The sequence below is a fragment of the Tachysurus vachellii genome, chromosome 13 (assembly GCF_030014155.1).
Source record: "Tachysurus vachellii isolate PV-2020 chromosome 13, HZAU_Pvac_v1, whole genome shotgun sequence".
NCBI classification, from domain to species: Eukaryota; Metazoa; Chordata; class Actinopteri; order Siluriformes; family Bagridae; genus Tachysurus; species Tachysurus vachellii.
Window position 1 is genome coordinate 16,620,451 of NC_083472.1, and position 13,518 is coordinate 16,633,968.

Consider the following 13,518-nt stretch of genomic DNA (forward strand, 5'->3'; position numbering starts at 1 on the left):
CGGCTAGCGCTAGCGTTAGCGACATCGCGGCTAGCGCTAGCGTTAGCGACATCGCGGCTAGCGCTAGCGTTAGCGACATCGCGGCTAGCGCTAGCGACATCGCGGCTAGCGCTAGCGTTAGCGACATCGCGGCTAGCGCTAGCGTTAGCGACATCGCGGCTAGCGCTAGCGTTAGCGACATCGCGGCTAGCGCTAGCGTTAGCGACATCGCGGCTAGCGCTAGCGTTAGCGACATCGCGGCTAGCGGACGCTAACCAGCGCTAGCCGTGTTTTTACTAATAAAACGAAAAGCGTGTACAATTATTCATTATTATTTAGTTAGTTAAACTTATTTATTTATATATCAAACTGCATAATTATCAATTAATAGCCAAATTAATTCTGAATTAACCCCAATGTAACTAAGGTCCTTTTAATGTTTAAATGGCTTGGGCCCCATATGGTGCTTTTGTCTGTCCATCATTAACACTTTTAGACACAGAGTTGTTGACCCACATTAAAAAACTGACTGGCTTGTTAATAAATGAGAAGACCATGATGTCAGTAGAGTAACATGATTGCACCAGTTACATATGCTAAACAATATAGCAGAGCTTGGCATAATCTTATCTTTCATAGTTATATTTAAATGTGTTACTTCATTTGTAGCAGACATTAAAAATTCAGGATGATTGATATACGACTTATAGTTTTTTTAGGAGGCAGTTTGTCATGCTGGCTACGTGTATATGTGTATACGTATATGTGTAACAATTTAAAAATATTTTTATAGACCCATAATGTTGAAAAGGAAGACCAGAACACGGCCCATTGACGATGCAACGTCGTATATATTGTCATCGAGGGACAAGCCATGGCTAATAGAAAAATTCATTGATGCCAACAAAGGTACAGGGTTGTCAGGTTCTTTAAGGGGCAACATATAGTAGCATTGTGGGGTGTCATTGTGGTAAAACACTAGATATGCAGCTGCATTGTTTTTAGAGGCAGCAGAACAAAACATTTTGACATAGTGGTAATGCCACATTTAATTTACGAGCTGTTGGTCATGCTGTATGTGAAAGCTTAAGATGCCCCAATGATTCTTCTTATTAAATGTATATCGAATTACATGTCCTTATAGGAAGGGGAGTTTTCACTTCCCAGCCAATCAAACAAGGTGCTTTTGTCTTGGAGTACAGGGGTGAACTTATTTCATTGGACAAATGCCAGTCAAGACACTACTCTAAGACTCAGAGTACATTTCTTTATGAATTTGAATGGAAAAAACAAAAATGGTGGTAAGCAATATGCTTGTTTTTGTTTTAGAGATTAGAGGACCTTTCATTGAGATATCAAAAAATCGTGTTGAGTAGCTTGATGAATAAATGAAAACAGGACCTTTTAATCATATATGGATCATTTTTAACATATTTCAACATATTTTACTGGTTAAAATAATCAATCATTACCAGATAACAGAAACTCAGTTTTGAATGATGTATACACTTCATTCATTCATTCATTCATCTTCTACCGCTTATCCGAACTACCTTGGGTCACGGGGAGCCTGTGCCTATCTCAGGCGTCATCGGGCATCAAGGCAGGATACACCCTGGACGGAGTGCCAACCCATCGCAGGGCATGTATACACTTCAGTCACTTAATAACATTTTAATGAGTGTTTTTTTATTTCACTTTTATTTAGTATTGATGCATCCAAAGAAGATGGGTCTCTTGGAAGACTAGTAAATGTCAACCATAAATTCCCAAATTGTGTAATGAAAAAAGTCATTGTAAATGACAGGCCACATTTGTGTTTATTCGCTGTGAGGCACATAGAAGCAGGAACCGAACTTGATTACAACTATGGAGATTCCAAATGGCCGTGGCGCATAAAGGTGAGTTGGTTATCAGTCAAGGTGATTCATTTGGTCATGGGAATTATTCTGACAAACACCCTTTCAGTCCAGCCCTGATGTCTCTAGTCATACTTACACACGTACGTTTCTAGTGTTGCCCTTGTGGGGCCCGCCTGAACAGATTTGTAGGTTTTGTTGTTCGACTTATCTTCACACACACTCCCTTGTTTCTAGTCTTGTCCTTATGGGGCCCTTCCGATTGGACCTTACTTTAAGCGATTACATTTCATTTGGGCAACAGTCTTCAGTATCAAAATCTGATGTATTACATGCATAATCGTACACATTCTCAGCTGAGGTTGGTTTAAGACAAGTATCTAAAACGAGATTGCTTTCAATCCCCTACATGTTATTGTGGTACCTGTTGGAACGTCTATAAAAGTCCATTAAAGGCACTGGGCTCTGTTATATACTGCTGTAGAAATGATTTTGCATGACTCTATTGTTGGAACGTCTGTGTATCTCCACATTCATGATGACTAAGAATGAATTACATGCTCATAGTATTGTTCTGTCTTTCAGGTGACCAATAAGCAGCCTTCTCCTGTGGCAGCAGACTCTGAGATGGTCTCTGATCTGAGTACCCTACAAAAATCCCAGGGGGATGATGCTAACACACAGGTAATGGAATGATGTGGAGGCTGTCTTTACTATTTATCTTGAATTGTACCCTATGTAGTTCCACAACCAAGACAGGCAGTTGTTCGTATTGGTATTTTGACTTCACTTTACAGAGTAGGTCATTGGGTATTGGACTTATTCTGACAAACACCCTTCCAGTCCAGCCCTGATGTCTCTAGTCATACTTACACACGTACGTTTCTAGTGTTGCCCTTGTGGGGCCCGCCTGAACAGATTTGTAGGTTTTGTTGTTCGACTTATCTTCACACACACTCCCTTGTTTCTAGTCTTGTCCTTATGGGGCCCTTCCGATTGGACCTTACTTTAAGTGATTACATTTCATTTGGGCAACAGTCTTCAGTATCAAAACCTGACGTATTACATGCATAATTGTACACATTCTCAGCTGAGGGTGGTTTAAGACAAGTATCTAAAACGAGATTGCTTACAATCCCCTACATGTTATTGTGGTACCTGTTGGAACGTCTATAAAAGTCCATTAAAGGCACTGGGGTCTGTTATATATACTGCTGTAGAAATGATTTTGCATGACTCTATTGTTGGAACGTCTGTGTATCTCCACATTCATGATGACTAAGAATGAATTACATGCTCATAGTATTGTTCTGTCTTTCAGGTGACCAATAAGCAGCCTTCTCCTGTGGCAGCAGACTCTGAGATGGTCTCTGATCTGAGTACCCTACAAAAATCCCAGGGGGATGATGCTAACACACAGGTAATGGAATGATGTGGAGGCTGTCTTTACTATTTATCTTGAATTGTACCCTATGTAGTTCCACAACCAAGACAGGCAGTTGTTCGTATTGGTATTTTGACTTCACTTTACAGAGTAGGTCATTGGGTATTGAACTTATTCTGACAAACACCCTTCCAGTCCAGCCCTGATGTCTCTAGTCATACTTACACATGTACGTTTCTAGTGTTGCCCTTGTGGGGCCCGCCTGAACAGATTTGTAGGTTTTGTTGTTCGACTTATCTTCACACACACTCCCTTGTTTTTAGTCTTGTCCTTATGGGGCCCTTCCGATTGGACCTTACTTTAAGCGATTACATTTCATTTGGGCAACAGTCTTCAGTATCAAAACCTGACGTATTACATGCATAATTGTACATGATTATTTGCGTTGTTACAATGGATTATTCAAATTCTGCTGAACCCAGTGTGTTTAGTATGAAACACACCTGTACACCATGATAAAGTTGAAAACATTCTAGTATGCCTCAAATACTTTTGCAGCTAGTAAAATGTCCACTGGTGTAAAAAAAATCCTTTACTTGTGATTTTATTAGAAAAATCAACCAAACCCTGACATAACTCTGTTATGTAACATCCTATTTTAGATGGTTGGAGTTTGGAGCATTTCTGATCCTTTTTATGATTCCAATGAGAGTATAGTGGATGAAACTGATGACTTAGATTCTGTTAAAGACCATTCCAGTGTGCAAACAGATGATACTGTTCCAAAGCTCAGAAGGACCAAAAGCTTTCTGGTATTTCCTGGCCACTTTTGATACTAATAACTAGTTGAAAGACACTTTCCCTCAAAATTGTTTCCCTGTAGTTGATTTTAATATATTATGAATGATAGTGGATAACTGTAGATTGACATATCTCCGTTTTTGCAGAAACCAGTACTCGATTTCTCTGATGCTCTCTATGATTCAACTGACAGTGACGATACTGAGAATCCTTCCACTTTTAGTTCAAAAATGACTTTACAAAGGCCGAAGCGAGGCTGTTGCCATCCGGTAAGCTTTATTCTTACACTTTTATATTATCGCTAAAGGCATAGCACCACTCAAACTCAGTGTTCACTAATTTGAGTGACGCGCTTGCCTGTGTCGCATAAATACAAACGATCATTGCTTGTCTGTTACTGTTGTTGGTTGGTTTTTTTATTGCTTTTTAAATGGATCAATATGTTCTTGCATTAATATTTTCCCAAATATGTTAGTAGATTTATGCCAAGGTGTGCCTTTTATGCTTACCATTTAACACACTCAGATTAGGCTTAATAAACAGCATTTCTTACTTATTTCTAAATTTAGACAAACTGAAAGTACTATGAATTGTATAGTCCCGTGTAGAATGCACACCATCCCTACAGAAAAGACACATTAGTGTAGGTAGTAAGAAATGCATTAATTTGGATGAGTAATTTCTTGTTTTTTATCTTCTTAAGATTCAGATAAGCTTTGTAGGATCAGATGATTCAGATGTAGACAGTGGAGAGGAATATATTCCAAATAAGGACCAAAGCACAGACAGTGACAGCAGCTTGGAACTAGCTATTAGAGCACGAGCAAGTCTTCCAGTCAGAGCACAAGCAAGTCTTCCAGTCAGAGCACAAGCAAGTCTTCCAGTCAGAGCACAAGCAAGTCTTCCAGTCAGAGCACGAGCAAGTCTTCCAGTCAGAGCACAAGCAAGTCTTCCAGTCAGGGCACGAGCAAGTCTTCCAGTCAGGGCACGAGCAAGTCTTCCAGTCAGGGCACGAGCAAGTCTTCCAGTCAGGGCACGAGCAAGTCTTCCAGTCAGGGCACGAGCAAGTCTTCCAGTCAGGGCACGAGCAAGTCTTCCAGTCAGAACACGAGCAAGTCTTCCAGTCAGGGCACAAGCAAGTCTTCCAGTCAGAGCACGAGCAAGTCTTCCAGTCAGGGCATGAGCAAGTCTTCCAGTCAGAGCACGAGCAGAGCACGGACCTTATCCGAAATAAAGGGAACTTTGAATATAATACCGAAGTTTTGCAGAGCCAGGAAGGCAAACTCATTCCATGGAAGCAACCGAAGAAGCAAATGGAGGGACAAGAATTCATGCATTGTGTGTACTGCTATGGTTTGTTCAAAAGAAGAGCAATGTGGCGACATTTTCAGGCCTGCAAATTCAAGCCTCAGAAATCCAAACCAAGGAAAACGAGAGTTCAAGCGTTGTGTGTTTTTGCAGAAAATGCTCCAAAAGGATTTTCTGATGCATATTGGCAGTTCTTAAGTGGCATGAATCAAGATATGATTACAGTTGCTATTAAGCAAGACTGTCACATACTTGAGTATGGTTATAGACTGTTCAAGAAGAATGAAAAATTAAAGAGCCAACACCAGTATGTTCGTCAAAAACTCAGAGAGCTTGCCAGACTGGTACTGGAAACAAAAAAAGTCACACCTGTGAAAACTGTTGCTGAACTCATAAAGCCAGACATGTATTGTAATGTTGTCAATGCTACAAGACACCTAGCTGGATTCATTGATGAAACTGGAAAATATCAGCATCCATCTCTTGCTCGAAAACTTGGCCACAGTTTGCATGCTTTAGCACTGTTTATTAAGTCACAAGGATTGAAGATGAAAGATAAACAAACTGTCCAAGATGCTGATCATTTCATCCAGCTTTACCAAGAAAGTTGGAAATATGATATAGCGAGCCAGGCCTTAACTCAGCTTAATCAAGCTAAATGGAATGCTCCTCAACTGCTACCATTAATACAGGATGTCCAAAATCTTCATTCCCATTTGTCTGAGAAACAGCAGCAATACTTAATTGCTCTGAAAACAGAGACTTCACCATCAAACTGGAAAAACCTTGCTAAAGTGACTTTGGCACAAGTTATCCTTTTCAACCGTCGGAGAGAAGGAGAGGTATCCAGAACATCCTTGTCTGCTTACTTATCTAGACACATCAGAAACACATGATGATGTTAACTTGGCTCTTACACCACTGGAGCAGAAGCTGTGCAAACATTTTGCCCGGATGACTATCATTGGAAAGAGAGGAAGGAAGGTTCCTCTTCTTCTCACTCCGATCATGAGAGAATCACTTGAACTTTTGACTGAGAAGCGAGAAAAATGTGGGGTGCTGAGGGAAAATGAATTTTTGTTTGCATTGCCGCATTCTGATAACAGCCTCAGGTGTTATAGTTGCCTCAAGGAGTTTGTGGAAGAATGTGAAACTCTTAAAAATCCACGAGTTTTAACTTCCACAAAGCTCAGAAAGCACATTGCCACCCTCTCGACCGTTCTGAATCTGAAGAATAATGAACTCGATCAATTAGCAGATTTCCTTGGGCATAACATCGATGTCCATAGAAAGCACTATCGTCTTCCAGAGGGCACTCTTCAAGTAGCGAAAATAAGTAAAGTTCTTCTGGCTTTGGAACGAGGACGGCTAGGACAATACAAAGGAAAGAATTTGGACCAAATTCATATTGACGTGAATGGTAATAAATCTTACAATATTTATGATATTACAGTTCTTCTTGATTTGTCATTACATTACAACTTTGTCATTACATATGTGTGCAATAAACAGCAAGTGCAAGATGTATAGTATTTACAGTATGAACAGGATAATGTACAGATGAATATGCTATGGACAAGATATACAGATTGGGTGCTATTGACATGATATACAGGGTGTTATATATTATACTGACATATACAGGTGCTACTGAGATAATATAATGGGGGGGTCATCCGGATTCAGAGTTCAGTAAGGAGACAGCCCTTTTGAAGCTGTTCCTCAGTCTGCTGGCTTTGGTCCGGAGGCTCCTGAAGTGCCTGCCAGGGGGAAGGGGGAGACACGTGAACACAGAACATAAACAGAAACATGTGGCCAAAGTCCAGGCTGAGTCCTGACACAAACAATCTATAGGCAGGGTGAGAGGAGTCTTTAAGAATGCTACGAGCTTGATGCCGACAGCATTTCCTTTGGACGTCCTCGATGGCTGGAAGTAAAGTTCCTGTGATTTTCTCACCACCCACTGCAGTACCTTGTGGCATGTGGTTGTGACACAGCTGGTCAGGATGCTCTTAATCACACAATGATAGAAGTTTACCAGGATGGCCGAAGACAGGTGATGTCTCTTCAGTGTCCTCAAGAAGAACAGGTGCTGGTGAACCTTTTTGACCAGGCTGTAGGTGTTAGTGGTCCAGGACAGGTCCTCTGAGATGTGAATCCACAGGAACTTGAAGCTGGAGACAACCGGCAACTCATTAATGTGGATGGGGGCTTGTGTGCCTCCTCTCGCCCTCCTGAAGACCATGAGGAGCTCCTTTGTACTGCTGGCTTTAAGGAGCAGGTTGTTGTTGGCACACCCTGCGGCCAGATGCTGTACCTCTTCCATGTAGGTTGTCTCATCATTTTTGGTTGGTGATGAGGCCAATCACTGTGGTGTCATCAGCAAACTTGATTATGGAGGTAGATCTATGCACAGGCCTGCGGTCTTGAGTAAAAGAGGGAATAGAGAAATGGGCTCAGCACAGCCCTATGGTAGACCTGTGTTAAGGGTGATGGTGGCGGAGCGGATGTTGCCTGACCTGACATGCTGGGGTCTGTTGGTTAGAAAGTCCATAATCCATTGCAGAGGGAGGTGTTGATGCCTAAATCCCCAAGTTAGGTGATTAACTTGGAAGTTGCTGGGCATATAGTGGTTGGAGTTGGAAAAGTATTCCTCCACCTTTAGCTTACAGAAATGCTGTACTTAGTGGGTACTTAGGGTGAGAAACAAAGAAAGGGGGTCTGACTGTCCCAGGCGGGGGAAGGAGTTCATGGTGTAAGCTCCAGTGATGTTTGTGTAAACATAGTTTTGTTACCTCTTGTATTGCAGGAAACATGCTGTTGAAATTTAGGGAGCACTGTCTAAGTTTGAGTGATTAAAATCAACTGCAACTATCAGTTAAAATCAGGCTGCCTCCAGGTGAGCAATCTGTTGTTTGCTAATGGCTGCATAAAATTTCTTCATAGCAAGCTTGGCATTGGCATCTGGGGGACTGTGGTAACAATAGTGGAGGTGAACTCCCTTGGGAGATTAAAAGGTCTACATTTAACCATGAGAAATTCAAGGTTAACTGAGTAGTGTTTCCCAGTAATGACAGAGTCTGTGCACCAAGCTTTTTTTAATATAAATGCACAATCGTTTGCCTTTGGTATTACCGGGTTTGTCTGTTAGTCTTGATAGCGTTGTCGGGTATGTTACAGTATCAAGCATCTTTTCAACTGAATGCAATGCTGCATACTCGTGCACACGACTGCTAAATATTTAGACAATATTTTATACAATTTATATTATTATTCAAGCTATTTATGTTGTACTTTGGTAGGCTGATTGTAACAGTTTCAGCTTTGCAAATTATTCATATTCTATAAATTACCATTTTAGAGACTTGAGAGTTGAGATGGAGGATTCACAAGAAGACATTGAAGGTTTGTGTTCATGATTGTTTTGTAAATTGGTTGAATGATCGGTTATTGTATATGAATAATTCTTACTACTGCATGTGAATTTTGTTTGTGCCATTTATTGTCAGCAGGTTTGCAAGAAGCACAGGGATTAGATGAGGCTACCGTGCCCCTGTTAAAAGGTACCTCCACTCTTGTCTGCCCAAAATCAGACTAAATAAAAAAAGATAGGTACCTTTAGTGGAATAAGTAGATTGGTAACCAGTATCTTAATCGTGATATATGCAATGAACTGAATTATAATGTTATAAAGTGTATACTGTATCCTGGATCACTGCAAATTCATTTCTTTCACAGTTACAAGAAAAGTAATGCATCACAATAATTCTTATCTAGCCTGTTTTTGAAAGCCATTTTTCAAAGACAAAATGTCATACTTTAAAAGACAATTCATAATAAGTAGCCGCAACACATAGCATTATGTAGCCATTACTTATATCTACTAATAGTAATAGTTTATTAATGACTGTTAACAATTACTTAATAGTTTATTGATTATTGGTAATAATTACTAATTTATCTTATTGGTATCAATATTATTAATAATTATCAATGAAGTAATGGCTATGTTGCTGTTTATTGCAGCTCATTATTATAAAGTGGTCTAGTACTATCTTGTGTATTTATGTGAAATATTTTCTGTTATCAGTTGCCAGTGTGCAAGAAGGAGATGGGTCAGGAAATGAAGCCCAGGCAGTACTTACCTCCACTGCCAAAAGCAAGACCAAGCAATCAAGAAAGAGAGGTGAGTTCAAATGAGCAAAACAGAATGATGGACAGTTTGAAACCTCATGCACCACTTTACATGGGAGTGAGTGGTACAAAGCTGAGCCAAGTTGACATCTATAGGGTTTTCTTCTTTTACAGTACAAGAAAATGTTTAAATGAAAACAGCCTTGCAGAGCAATGGCATTTACAGAATTTGGCAGACACCCTTATCCAGAGCAATGTACAAAGTGCTTTTAAGTCTCTATCATTGAATACATTAACTCTGGCTTACTAGGTTAAATACTTAAGATACCATGAGTCTAAATCACTAAATTAGTTTTTTTTTAAATGTATTATTATTTTTAAATACACACATACAACAAACAAGGAAGAAAGTGCTAGTTGAAGTGCTACTTGAATAAGTAGGTCTTCAACCGTCGTTTGAAAATAGGGGAAGTTCATTTCACCACCTTGTTGCCAGAACAGAAAAGAGTCTTGTAGTAAACTTACCACTTACCCTGATAGATGTTGGGGCAGTGCTGGAGATCTGAGGGTGTAAGGTGCAGCATGAGGAGTGATGAGGGCTTTGAGGTAAGAGGGAGCTGGTCCATTTTTGGATTTGTAGGGAAGCATCAGTGTGTTGAATCTAATGCATGCAGCTTCCAGAAGCCATCGGAGAGAGAGCAGCAGAGGGGTGGTATGCGAGAACTTGGGCAGGTTGAAAACAAGTTGTGCCTTGACAACAGTTGTGCCAATCCGACCTCAGGAGACTACAGAGGGTAGTCCGGACTGCTGAGCGAATCATTGCCTATATGTTTACACTGTGGAGCTCCTGTACTAGAAAAAAGTCCTTGTATGTGAAAACATACTTGGCAATAAAGACCTTTCTGATTCTGATTCTGATTCAGTAAACCTGTAACCTCCCACCCCCCACCCCCCCCCCACCCCCCACCCCACCCACCCACCGCCGCCAGTTTCTCATGGTGAGCGAGAGAAAGCATAGGCAGAGGATAAAGCGGCTGGTGTAGCAGTGTTCTATGGCAGTGTTACTCATTGCGCGGCTCGCGAGCCTCCTGCAGCTCGCCAAGCTTTAATATGCGGCTCGCATGGCAGTAAATAATACGATGATGGGATCATGTGGTTAAAATTTATTTTTCATTTAAATAACATTAAAAACAATCAGGAAGCATAGAAAAACGAATGTGCTCTATTACAAATAATAATATATATGTATATATATATTATTTGACTCGTCACTGACTCACTGCGTTCTGCGCAATAGCCAGTTTATGGCGGCCTGCCAGAAGCTAGTTTGTGTTTCATGCTAGTTAACAACTTGTGTTTACTGTACACACGGACTAAAAAATGGATCGATTTCTTATCAAACAATCCCGCGCACAATATGAACAGCAACAAAGCAATGTGACAGTGACAAAAGAGGTAACTGATGGGGAGCATGCATCATCCGCAACTCGAGTAATTATTGTATTGCAATATTGTACATTGTATTTAAGCAGATAAGCTATTTAAGACTGAATAACTTGGCATACTTTGCGGTGAAAGTGGCTCTCCTATTGACTTTGTCCTATCAGTGTGGCTCACATGAAAAAAATAGTGAAGACCACTGCTCTATGGGGTTATCCAGGTCTTAGTTAGTGCAAGAAAATCAAAGGAGTAGTGAGAAGTTAAAGCTGAGATAAAATCAGCTTTCCTTACAGCAGGCTGGCAATTCCAGAGCCCACCTACCACCAATGTTTGAGACACATGCAACAGAGGAGGGTAGATGAGGTTACTGGAAATGAGACCTCTGCTTTGTAGACAAGAGTGCCTGTGATGGTAAGAGATGAATACAGAGATGGGTTTGAGGCACATATCTGCAGTCAAAAAATAGTGAGATTTAAAATGTGGAGTGGTAGAGTATATCAAACAGTACTAGACACTTATTTACAATGTGTTAGAGGAATACTTACAAACCTTCAATTTAAATGACTACGCCCTGCCTACTAAGCAAAGACCAACACTATAAGATCAACAATGCTATAACATAACAAAATTCAAATCACACTACTCTAGAACAAAGTAAGTTAAGTAGATAGTACACAAAAGTCAGAATCCTACCTTACCAGAAGACAATATATTCAAATAAAGGGAGTTAAAGCACACTGTCTACTAGTTATTAATATTAGTCTAATATTTAACTTGAACAAATTTATCTTCCAATTAAAACATGAAAAATATGTTTAATACATTTTGCTGTCTTGTGTAGCCATGTAGATAGAATCTACTCCATATTTTGTTTCAAACTGTCGCAGAACAAAATCTGTGGAGATTTACCTTAAACAGCTATTTTAGTAGTTGGTCAAGAATAGGCTAACTTTCTTTTTCTTTCTACCTAGGCAAACAAACTGCAATAAAAAGAAGCTGGGGACCAGAAGAATGTTCTGCAGTTGAAAGGCATTTGAGAAGGTTCCTAGTAATGAATGAAGTACCAGGTAAGGAAGTCTGTCAGTAGTGCATTGCTGCAGAACCTGAAGCCCTTGGAAGCAGAGACTGGAAAGCAGTAAAATATTTTGTTAAAAACCGCATTGCTTCCCACAGGAGAAAACTCCAATAAAAGATTGTGTTTTGTCTAATCACTTTTTTAATGGTGTTTATTATTTTGTTTTAGTTGTATTAATTGTCCTTGTTCTGAAAGCTGTATATTTTATTTACATATTTTTTTGTACTGAAACTATGTGCACACTGTTCTAATTTATGTGGCACTGCACTTTTTCAAACATAAATACATGCTTCTTGAGAACAAAACCTGTTGTTAAGAGACTATTTTATGCCATGTTTGATGTAAAATATTACTTTTGGTTAGCCTGGCAAAGCCTGATATTAACACAGTATGGTGTTTGAGAGGTTTGATTTGGAAATTCACCATGAATTTGCATTAGGGGTCATTACCATCGTGACAATCAGATATGTCGGTTGGTGCAAAATAAATGGATATGGGATGTAGAGGATGTAAATTAGAATAAAATCCCTGATACAGTCCTGTATTTAATCAAGTTCAAACAAAGAAACTCTTAATATCTCCAGATAATTTTTTTGGTCCTTGCTAAGCTATAAAAACTTGAAATATGTGTGTGTGTGTGAAAGTGGACCTCACAAGGGTACCCCGCTAGAAACTGGGACCCACAAGGGGCCAAAATCCTTTTTTGAAAAAGTTTAGAATTTTATTAAATTGAAGTGATATTTATGATTAGGAATTTTTTTTGGTCATGCCTGATTTTTTACAGAGTTGTAGGACCATTGGAAAGGGTGGACCCCATAAGGGTACAAAAATGTGAGAAATGTGAGAATCTGTGTGTGAGTGTGTGTGAATGTGAGTGTGTGTGTGTGTGTGTGTCACTGTGGTGCTGGTCATTTGCACCAAACCTCACAAGTTCCCCTGAAAGCAGAAACAGAGCTCTGTGATGCTGTGGGTTTACAGGAAGACTGATGAGAGTAGAGGACACACTGAAGAGCGCTCACCACAAGGAGAAAATAAAGTGACAGCTCAGGTGCTGTGTGTTCAAATGTTTACCATGAACAGACAGACAGACAGAGCGAGACAGAGTGACAGACAGAGAGAGAGAGACAGACAGACAGATGCCCAGTCTTCTTTTTGCTGTATTCTGATTCTGAGAATTTTGTCTCTAGGCCTCTAGCAGTTATGAACATGAACATAATTGGATTTTTGGACTGTTGGTGGCACTAGAGGGTTTGAGATAGACACATGAAAGTTGCTGTAGTAACTTCTAAGACTGGCCTCTACATGTGTGCCAAATTACAAAACTTTCCTACGTACGGTTCTATGGGCTGCCATTGACTTCAATGGCGGAAGAGGAAGAATAATAATAATAAATATAGCTGCAAGCAGCGATACCGGGGTCAAGCCAATCAGATGCGCTCAGAACATGTCGCTAATGAACCATACCAAGTTTCATAGCGATATGGCATTGCATTAGTAAAATACTGAACTTAACTTGAAAATTCAAAATGTGTGTGTGT

At 40.0% G+C, this 13,518-nt stretch overlaps 1 protein-coding gene across 8 annotated transcripts; it reads left to right on the forward strand.

Annotated features, from left to right (window-relative positions):
* Nucleotides 1-314: 314 nt before the first annotated feature.
* Nucleotides 315-12,806, forward strand: LOC132856319 (histone-lysine N-methyltransferase EHMT1-like). 8 transcript variants are annotated; one of them, XR_009649413.1, is made up of 12 exons: nucleotides 315-1,280; nucleotides 1,688-1,880; nucleotides 2,424-2,522; nucleotides 3,160-3,258; nucleotides 3,885-4,034; nucleotides 4,170-4,292; nucleotides 4,499-4,513; nucleotides 4,859-6,751; nucleotides 8,693-8,736; nucleotides 8,844-8,894; nucleotides 9,422-9,517; nucleotides 11,877-12,806. XR_009649413.1 is itself a non-coding variant. In XM_060885856.1 (8 exons), the coding sequence occupies exons 1-7, from the start codon at nucleotides 1,096-1,098 to the stop codon at nucleotides 4,499-4,501; spliced, it is 852 nt and encodes a 283-aa protein (XP_060741839.1). In that variant the 5' UTR covers nucleotides 315-1,095; the 3' UTR covers nucleotides 4,502-4,513; nucleotides 4,859-5,026. The 8 variants fall into 8 exon arrangements, 1 of the variants encoding a protein (XP_060741839.1); XR_009649415.1 differs by having other exon boundaries at nucleotides 4,502-4,513; XR_009649417.1 differs by lacking the exon at nucleotides 1,688-1,880 and having other exon boundaries at nucleotides 1,248-1,280; nucleotides 4,502-4,513.
* Nucleotides 12,807-13,518: the final 712 nt, after the last annotated feature.